This window comes from Epinephelus fuscoguttatus, linkage group LG8, assembly GCF_011397635.1.
Source record: "Epinephelus fuscoguttatus linkage group LG8, E.fuscoguttatus.final_Chr_v1".
Taxonomy (NCBI): Eukaryota; Metazoa; Chordata; class Actinopteri; order Perciformes; family Serranidae; genus Epinephelus; species Epinephelus fuscoguttatus.
In genome coordinates, this window is record NC_064759.1 from 27188567 (window position 1) to 27198335 (window position 9769).

General features: G+C 39.1%; 1 protein-coding gene across 1 annotated transcript in view; it reads left to right on the plus strand.

The window, feature by feature from the left end:
- LOC125893549 (transmembrane protein 65-like) overlaps nucleotides 1–8484 on the plus strand; it is a 64514-nt gene extending 56030 nt beyond the window's left edge. Inside the window, exons 7-8 of the mRNA XM_049584281.1 lie at nucleotides 1114–1219; nucleotides 1934–8484. Coding sequence (XP_049440238.1) covers nucleotides 1114–1219; nucleotides 1934–2083 — 256 coding nt within the window. The 3' untranslated portion in view covers nucleotides 2084–8484. The remainder of the gene's footprint in view (nucleotides 1–1113; nucleotides 1220–1933) is intronic.
- The last annotated feature ends 1285 nt before the right edge of the window (nucleotides 8485–9769 follow it).

Genomic DNA, 9769 nt, shown 5'->3' on the forward strand with positions numbered 1-9769 from the left:
AGTCAACACTGTGTGTACAATATTTATCTTTTGCATTCTGCACATGCCTGAACTCGGCGGCACGGTGGATCAGTTAGCACTGTTGCCAGGCGTCACCACTCTGTGTGTCAGTATGGATTCTCCTTAGGTACTCCGGTTTCCTCCCACAGGCCAAAGACATGCAGGTTAATTGGTGACTCTAAATTTTCCATAGGTGTGAACGTGAGTGTGAATGATTGTCTGTCTCTATGTGTCAGCCCTGTGATAGTCTGGTACCCTGCCTCTCACCCAGTGTCAGCTGGGATAGGCTCCAGCCCCCAAACCCCAGCCCCAAGGAGGATAAGTAGCTAGGCAACATGAATGAATGAACAGGCCTGTTCACATTTACTCACATATTGAGTCTATAACTGATTTATGTCTCCATTACTGACCTTTATGCCGACCATGTCTCTCTGCTCTGCTCGAACAGGCTTTTCATCCTGTTAAATGTCAAAATTACTGCCTTGACAAAATAGAAGAATAATTCATTGACTGTTTCTCAAAGCAGCTTAAAGGTACAGGTCAACCAAAAATAAAAAAAAACAGTGCTATTTATCAGTGTAAATTACCTCAGTGTGAGTTGTCGAGTGTTGGAGATATCGGCCGTAGAGATGTCTGCCCTCTGTTGAAATAAAGGAACTAGATGACACTCGGCTTGTGGTGATCAAAGTGCCAGAAAGATACACTTAATAAAAACTTCCTTCTGCATGGTGAAACAGTTGACAGGTGTAGTTCAGCAGAAAGAAATAGTTCCTGCATGAAACTGCTCCCAACAAGGTCTGAGGATTGTCTTGAGTAACTGGGTCATGATTTCTGGAAGGAGACATTGCTGCTGACTATTTTTTTTGGCAGTTTGAGCACCACAAGTCAAGTACCATCTAGTTCCATTATATTGGAGAGAAGGCAGACATCTCTACAGCCGATATCTCCGGCACTCGGCAACTCACACCAAAACAATCTAGACTGATATAGCACTACAGGTAAGAGGAAAAATATGTACTTTGGATTTTGGGGTGAACTGTCTCGTTTCTGGGTCGCTGATTGCAGCTAAGTTTGATTCTACTTTCCTCTGCCTTGTCTCTTCTCTCTCTTCAGGCTGGCAGGTTATGTGGAGGCCTTGGCGTATCGGCTGGGAATGCAGATTCCTGACTTGAGCCCAAAACAGGCTGACATGTGGCAGACCAGAGTCAGCTCTCACTCGGTTGGTATCAACACACTTCACTACAACCCACAACTTTGCTCCGCGCCTCTCTCACTCCTATAGTACAACAGTAACTAAATGCTCGTCTGGCTTTTTAATGTGCGAGTGTGAAAGACAGACAAAAGCCCATCAGACTAATAAACACTCAACATAAACTCAGAGTGGAAAATAATGAACTCGCTGCAAAGAGCATTCGAGGGATTCGTTGTGTAATGCATCGTAAACACTGGTCAGGGGTTTGTACGGCGACAATAGAAACACAAGTCTCCGTGATGTGCCCCTTCAATCACTCTTTAACCGGGCGAGGAAATTAGACCTGAATGATTCTTAATACACTGTGACTGCTGGAGTGTGAAATGTAATTAGCTGTAATTAGGTCGAGTGATTAAACTAGCACTGAAAGGCTCTTTGCCAATTGTGAAAGGTCAAGGAAATCGTCCTGGCATGTGTGGCAGTACCTGTGGTGTTTTTTTGCAAGCATGTATATAGAATACATATATATATGAATTTAGTCCAAACTCAGTCATAACAAAATAATACAACAACAAAAGGACAAGTTTGGGTAAAACATTTGCTTGTAAGTCAAATGTAAGAGGCTTATGTACTGCAAACGACAGAGCTGTAAAGATGAACTTTGTGTGTGGATTATTTAAAACCCATTTTCTGAAAATGTATCCTGTCACTACTATTCTTACTTTATTTCCCTCCGTGCAGGGTAAAGCCATCGGTGTTGGCATCGGCTGCATCCTGGGCATGTTTCCTCTCATGTTCTTCAAGGACGACGACGACAAGAAAGAGGGCCAGACGGAAGCGGAGGAGAAGACGCAACCCCCGCCCGCTTCAAAAGAGAGCAGCAAAAACTGAAACTTTCATCTCGCCTGAAACAAATACTATTTGGAATCCATTAGAATACTTATAACTGGGACTGTCTGGCGGACTGGAGTGTATGGAAAATGTCATTCAACCTGTTACAGTCTAATCACCGGCTACTTTACTTTGCAAGGCCCCAGTCAAACTATCAAAGGTATTCTGAAGAGGATTTTAGATATTATTTGATTGTTGACTTTGAACCTAAGCACAGGGACCGGACCATCTCTTGAAGAGACAAGAAATGGTCAATTCATTGGACTGCTGCTACTCCAACTTATCGCACCGTAACCTCAATTTGTCTTGACTGACCGACACGGGCTGAAACTCATTTATTTAAACCACACTGAAGTGGCCTCTTTCTCTGTTGAATATATAAACCTCTGACTCTAGATGGTTAGGTAAGGGCGGTTGAAGATTTGAGGGTTTGTTACCAATGCAAGAAAAAAATACTTTCGGAGATCATTCAGAAAAAATATCGTACGTGACATTTTGATTTCAAAGGTTTCTTGTTCATTGTAAGAACTCCTCATAGAGAAAGACTGAACAAAGAGGCATGTCAATGTTTCGTTTCAGCAGTGTTAAAGTAATTCCTAATCAGTTTTTTGAGGGGCGATGACGAGCCAAGGAAAGAGGGTAACCTTTGCATATAAAGATGCGCCCTTCCATATCAAGTATCTTTAGTTTTACAAGCATGTCTGCCTTTTGATGATGTCTTAAAGTCATTCACACTCCATGACAACCAGTGAGCTGCTTTTACCAAGAATGCAGGCAGTTAAATGTTACACCTGCTTCTTTACTTCTTAAGATTTTTATGTTTTTTTTTGTTGGTGAGGACCTTTTTCATGATCACATGAAGCAGTAACATGCACCAAATGTCTCCCATGTACACTGAATGTAACAAACGAGGTGCAGTTCAATGAAATCTAACCTTTTAAAAAGCAGTTTGTTACTTTCCTCTGTGGAGTTGTGCAGGAAGGGGAGAAATACAGAGTGGCAGAGGGAGGACAGGATAGAGAGTAGCTGCGGCAGAAAGATAAGAAATGCCAACACTGAACCACCTGAGACCTCTGTCCCATTTGCACTGACCCTCTGGCTCAAATACCACATGATTTATCTGCTTTACCAACCTGCAGCTGAACTACAACACTCCTCTACCGTGCATGGTGAGCTAGGATCAGGGGCCGGTTGCACAAAATACCTTAAGTTAAGATTTTCCTTTAAAGTCCGAATTAAGGCTCCATTAAAATAAAATCTCCTTAAAGGTATGCTGTGCAGGATTCTCAGTTACTGTTTGTGCACGTGCTTGCCATCAAAATTAAAAGCCAGTCTCAGATTCCCTCTCGTTTGGCGTTTTGCCTCTCTATATTTGCATTTCTCTGGCGTGGTGTCTCTTTGATGCCTGCTACTCATGATCTGGCACCTGGTTACTACCTTTTTATACAGCCCTGAGCTCACCTGCTGTGGGGGTACACACCCATAAATGTCCCAAACACAGGAAATAAGAAAATACAGGCACAGAGCAGAGTCTCTGCAGATACATACACCACCACACACTTATAGTGGGGTGTAAGTGATAATTGAGAGGGATTACTTCTGTATCAGTCTAGCATTTAAGGTTTTCTACTTGTCTTGGCCTTATACTTAATGAATCCCTAAACCATTGCACAAAATACTTTTGCAACCCAAGTTAAGTTAATAAAACAACTTGAGGTACCTCTGACTCTATGTTAACTGCAACATGGCCGAGTTTATGGCAATAAATGAAAGAAATAAAGGCACCCTGAGAAGAGTGTTCAGCGACAGGGATAACCCAATGGATAAGCTTTACCTTTTACATTATAGATTCGATTGAATTAATGTTTAATGCAATGTCCTACCCCACAATCATTGTTATCTGTTATTTGGGGATTAGATTTAATTTTTAGTATGTGCTGTCTATTAGAGTTGAGCTGAATACTTGGACGAAACAAGTTTTCCATACAGATAGTGCTAATTCTTTTCAAGAGTATCTACTGAGTAAAATGTGTTAATGTCAGTGCTCGTGATGAATGAAAATCCTCATTTGGGAAACTGTGTTCTCCTACTCTCTCTTAGTCTTGTGATCAGAAATAATCTGAAGTTCAATCCTGAGATTGTTCTGTAATAATATATTTTTATGATAAATAATAAATATAGCAACTTCTGATCAACCCAAACCAGTTTCAGACATAAGATGAAAACGCCTGGGTAGGTCCCACCCATTTCCGGTTTAAGTCCCACGCACTCAGTATAAACTCTACCTGTTCTGAGTACAGATACAGATGCAGATAATTTAGTTGGTTGAACAGATACAGATCATGGCATACCAGCTCATCCCTTTTGATATATTCTTCCAGAGGTACAAGCTTTTCCTCCTCTGACCAATTTGGTTTTCTTAACTTCTCTTCTTCTGATGTTTTTCGAACTATCTATAGGCCAACTTTGTGAAGCAATAACAGGTATCACAAGCATGAGTGCAGGCAAATAAACACACTATGGAAACTTTTACTACTGCAAAATGCCTTGTTTTCCTTAACTGAGGAAACCTTTTAAGGGATTCTGTGCAACATGCTTGAGTGAGTCCCTCACTTAAGGAGAAATAAAGCCTTAGAAATCATACTTAAGGAGAAAATTGAAGGTGTTTTGTGCAAGAGGTCCCTCTAGTCCATGCAAGGGCAGCCTGGAAATACTCAGCTGCAGCCCAGTAGATAGTTTCAGTTTGACTTCACAGTACATGAGATGGTTGTGAACCTGTTTCCATTCTGTGAAAATGCTGTTACTGCTTTTTAGTACTAACGCACAACTGCATTTTTTGCAAGCTTTCCCTGTAGTTATATTATATTGTCTCTGCTCTGCTGCCCTCTGCTGGCTGAAGTTCAGACAAAGCTGCTGGTTTCTCTCAGTGAAGTTTGGGTGGCATGCTGTCACACATTTATGGTTATAGATCATTGTCTGTTTTCCTGTTTAGTATTCAAGTCCCTTGATGTCTAGCCACAAAGTTTCTCTGGCTGTAATTGATCACTTTATCACTTTAATTATTGCTTTTAATCATTGCTCTTATTTTGTAATGCAAACTAGGCAATCTGCAGCAACAGCCATGAAGGCAGAGAGGTTTTGTATTGGGCGATGAGACACTACCATCAATCCAAGTCTTAATTCAGCTGTCACTGATTTACAGTTTATCTTTTGAAGAGCTGTTTTTGTCACCTGCTCGGCACAGGTTGGTCATCTCATCAGCAGAACTGAAGACTGTTGTGTATGGCGTCGGATCTGTTTAGAAGTGAAAGGAAGCAGCCACGTGTCACGGAATCGAACCTCCTCGCAGAAAATGTAATTATTTTTGTTATGATATTCAGACTTGTATTCATATATGTTCTCACTGTATATTCTCTTGATCCCAAATGACGTTGAGTATAAGAATAGAAAACATTTGTCAGCACAAAAACACCTTTGTTAGTATATTTTCAACAGGATCGCTCCATGTTACAGTCCATAACTAAAGTTGCTGAACATGCTCTGAAGACTTACCCTGTAAAGTAGTTATTTATTATGTGGGTAACAGTAATCCTTAACAGTGATGAAAATGAAGAAAAGAAATGAAGATATTTATGTAGTTAGGATTTTTGATCTGATTGCCTGATTTCCACCTTGCATGCACTGCTAATAAAAAAAACCTATTGTACATGTTTACTGTGTAAGAATCATAAAAAAAGGAAACAAAACTTGAGTAACTTAACATGCAAAAGACCAGACTATTAACTGCTGTGATAAGAATATGTATTTTATGGCTGTCTAAACAAGCACAAGAAATCTGTTTCCCTTTTTGACAGCCAGTTATGAACAGTTCACCATGGGAGTGTCTGTTTTGGATTGCCTTGCAGAGGCTTTACAGATTGGTAACAGGGCCCTCTGCTGGGATGTAAACTTGCAATTGCAGCATGGAGATTTGGATGGTGTGCAGATCCTGAGGTGCAGAATTTGATGAGAAAACTCTGCTCCATGGGCAAAACGTGATGGCAGTAATAGTTTCCAGCAACAGTAGCAATTTGCCTTCCTGCATTGGATCATTAAATTGCCAGTGCAGTGCTTTAAGATTCTCTTGTGCAGAGTCAGTCGCGGTGTCAAAATACTGTAATACTGGGGCCATTATCTTTTTCCAGGATTCACTTTGCACTGCATCACTTAGCCTGGGTTTCCTGGAGGAAACAAAATATTCACAGAAGCTCAGAGCTGAAACCTTATCTTGAAGAGGTTTAATTTAATATTTAAAAACAGGTGGAATGTTAAATCAAAGATGACTGAAAAACACAACCTATTTTTCATGGGCTGCCTCCTCAGTGTGTGACAAACAGTATGTTCCAGGTGGTGAGTGCATACTTAAAGACCTTATTTTATATCTGCAGATATATTTGTGCACTGTAAGCTGGTAGCCTGTGTTTAGGAGTTCTTTTGCTTTTAGTGTTTGTATGGACCTGCTTTGGTTTCAGAAGATCAGGAGGCATTTCAGTCTGCAGTATGTCAACACTACTGTCCTACAGTTTATAGAACATTGTCCCACATTTGGAGACCACGTTGCCCATCTTATTTAACACAATCTGTTTCATGTGTTTTCTGATCATCTGAAATAACTCCTTAAACAACTATCAGTTCTGGAGTTGCATGTTAAAACCTTCTACAATGAAAAGGAAAATTATATTAATTTTTTGTCATGCTGGTGGCATGCTCGTTTGTCAGTCAGTTGATCCACCACTTTTGTCCACACTGAAATATCTGCACAGACATTTGTGGTCCCCAGATGATGAAACCCATCGACTTTGGTGATTACCTTTAATGTGGTGTAAGCCTCATCTGCATTGGCCAAAATGACCTTTGCAGCATTTATAGAGCAATGAACAGCTGCTGGTGCTTAAAATCCTCTAAAGCTTCAACACAGCCTTGATTTTAACCCTTTGAAACCAGAGCTGATTGATTTCTTTAAAACCATGGAAAGAAGGCAAAGCACATCTTAATAAGAAATGGCCTAAACATGAGCATGATTACAAGTTACACAAAAAAAGTGAAAATTAGCACAAAAAAGTAAAACAACAAAACAGGAAATTACCTGAAAAGGGACTAAAATAAAAAAAAACAAATAATAATAAAACATAGGCCACAGTATTTTTTTTTTTTTTCCTGTAACCTAATTTTAAATGTGTAATTATGATAATTATAGATAGACAGATTTTTGGGGGGGCTTTTTTAAGTTTTACTTTATTTTATTTTACTTTCTCTCTCTCTGCTCATGTCTTGACACCTTTTAATAATTCCTTGCAATTTGCAGAATATTTTCTGCCAAATTTCTGATTGCCTTTTTTAAAGAAATCAAACCAATTAGCTCAGGTTTACAAAAATACTCGTGAAAGATGTCTGAAAGCAGCACATGAAAAGTGAAGTTGCTCCAGGTTTCAGGAGGTTAAATGTGCCATGATGGGATTTGAGTTTACCAACTGGGCTGGTGTCAAAGCCTGAAAGTGGCACAGTTCTTTCAGTTCTAATTCAAGTTAAAAAAAACTTACACATTATAAATTTACTAAACTTCAACACACTCACACAGATTTGGTCTGTTCTCCACTGCACACACACACAATATCTCTCCTTTTATCCATCAGGGTAAATCAGCTTAAAAGAAATGAGATCAAATCTGTATAACATGGACAAAAACATGTTGTCTTCACGAGTGTCTCTGCAGCCTGTCATCTTTAGTGTGACAATGTGGACAACTTTATTTTGTGACATAATCCACGGTGCTTAGAAGTTATTATTTTCAGGCAGAGCTAATGCATTTTACATTGTTTTGTTATATAAGGTATAACATCAGTATATGCTCTGTACATATGTAAGAAGAGGAGTGGTATTAAAATGATTATTATGTGGGATAAATATAATGTAAAGAAAAATATGGAGTAGAGAATAAGAGTCTGTTTCTGTGTGTTTTTTTTTATTTAATTTTATCTATTTGATTATCACCTGGCAGGAAACATCTGGCCTGCTGCGGACTTTCCTATCATGTAATGCATTTTAGTTTATGGCAAATGTAATATTAGCTTTTTAAACGGATTTGTTTCTTAATTTGTTTATGTGTAAGTTTGATTCAGAGTCATAAAAGCTGATCTTTAACTCAAATAAATGCTTGAACAACAAGAGGCAGATGAGAGATTCTGCACATCTGTATTGAACACTGTGCGTCTTTAATTTAGCACACTGGATGTATTAGTTTTTAATTGAACACATCTGATGTCTGATTGTGTCTGGTGAAAGCAAAATGTTTCATATCCAGCTCTCTCTAGGGATTTGGGTTTGCTCAGTCTGAAGTTAGTCAGAAATGCAGTGAATCAGGTGAAGTCACCAAACTCCACACACACACACACACACACACACACACAGAGTCCTGAGAGGAGGTCTAATCAGGCAGATAATGTGAGAACACCTGTGGGGATGGGGATGCTCTGTGCAGCTTCCAGTATCATGAATTAGGTTTTAATTTATGTCCCACAAAGTTCACAGAGTTCTGTCTCACTGAATTAGCATTTTTATACCAAGACAACATTTATATTGGCTGCTGATATTAGTTTGCTCGAGGCAGATTAAAATGCTGGCTCTCAGTCTTGCTGTGGGCTCATTAACTTCCTAGATTTAAGCTTATTTGATATTCACATCAGTCATTCTGCTGGTCCTTTGTTAAACGTTCAAAGTAACTTGTGGGGCTTGTTTTGTAGAAAACTGAACTACATTTATATGACTGATTCATAACACACTACCTGATTAATACTGTGTCACTTCCTGTTTAAGGCATCTTGAGATCATGGAATTTTACTTTTACTGAAGGTGTCACAAAGATTAGATCAGTCATATGTGTGTATACCACTGGACAATTGTCTCTAAAAATACTGAGAGCACACAGTAACAGTGCACATACTATGAGACAATATATGAGACAATCTGCTGGTACTTGATATAAAATGTATGTTAAGATATGGGAGAATATTGTGCGTAGGCTGTAGTCTTTCATTTTAACCAATATGAATATTAACTTGCATTTTAATACTAGACACACACAATGCCGATGAGGCATTTTGATAATATGCATATGTTATCACCATTTGTCTCTATAATTACAATTCACAGCAGCGACTGCAGTGTTATATAGAGAAACACCTTTCACAGAGATGATAAGTAGTAAATACAGACTGAATGTAGATGCATATTACAAGGAACAACAACACAAGCACAGATTTGGTTATTATGGTTGCAAACAACAGATGAAAAAATGTCTTCTATGATTGTATTAAGCAGTGAAGTGATATTGTTTATTTTACTAAGAGTAGGAATCCAATCTTAACAAAATGGCATAACATGGTATATTTAACCTGCTTTGCCCAGGGGCCACTTCTGCAAAATGATGGAAGGCCAGGGGCCAGTTATTGAACAAATATTAATAACTGATATATTAAGAATTGGCCGGGACCTCTGTCAGGGGTTTCAAGGGATCGTCCCCTGACAAGCTGTAGAAAATGGTTGGTGCAACATCTGGAGTCCCTTCATGTGTTATCTAGAGAATACTGACTTAACCCACGTGTTGGAAGTATACAGGGATAAGCTATGAGTGAGCCTCTACAATGTCCA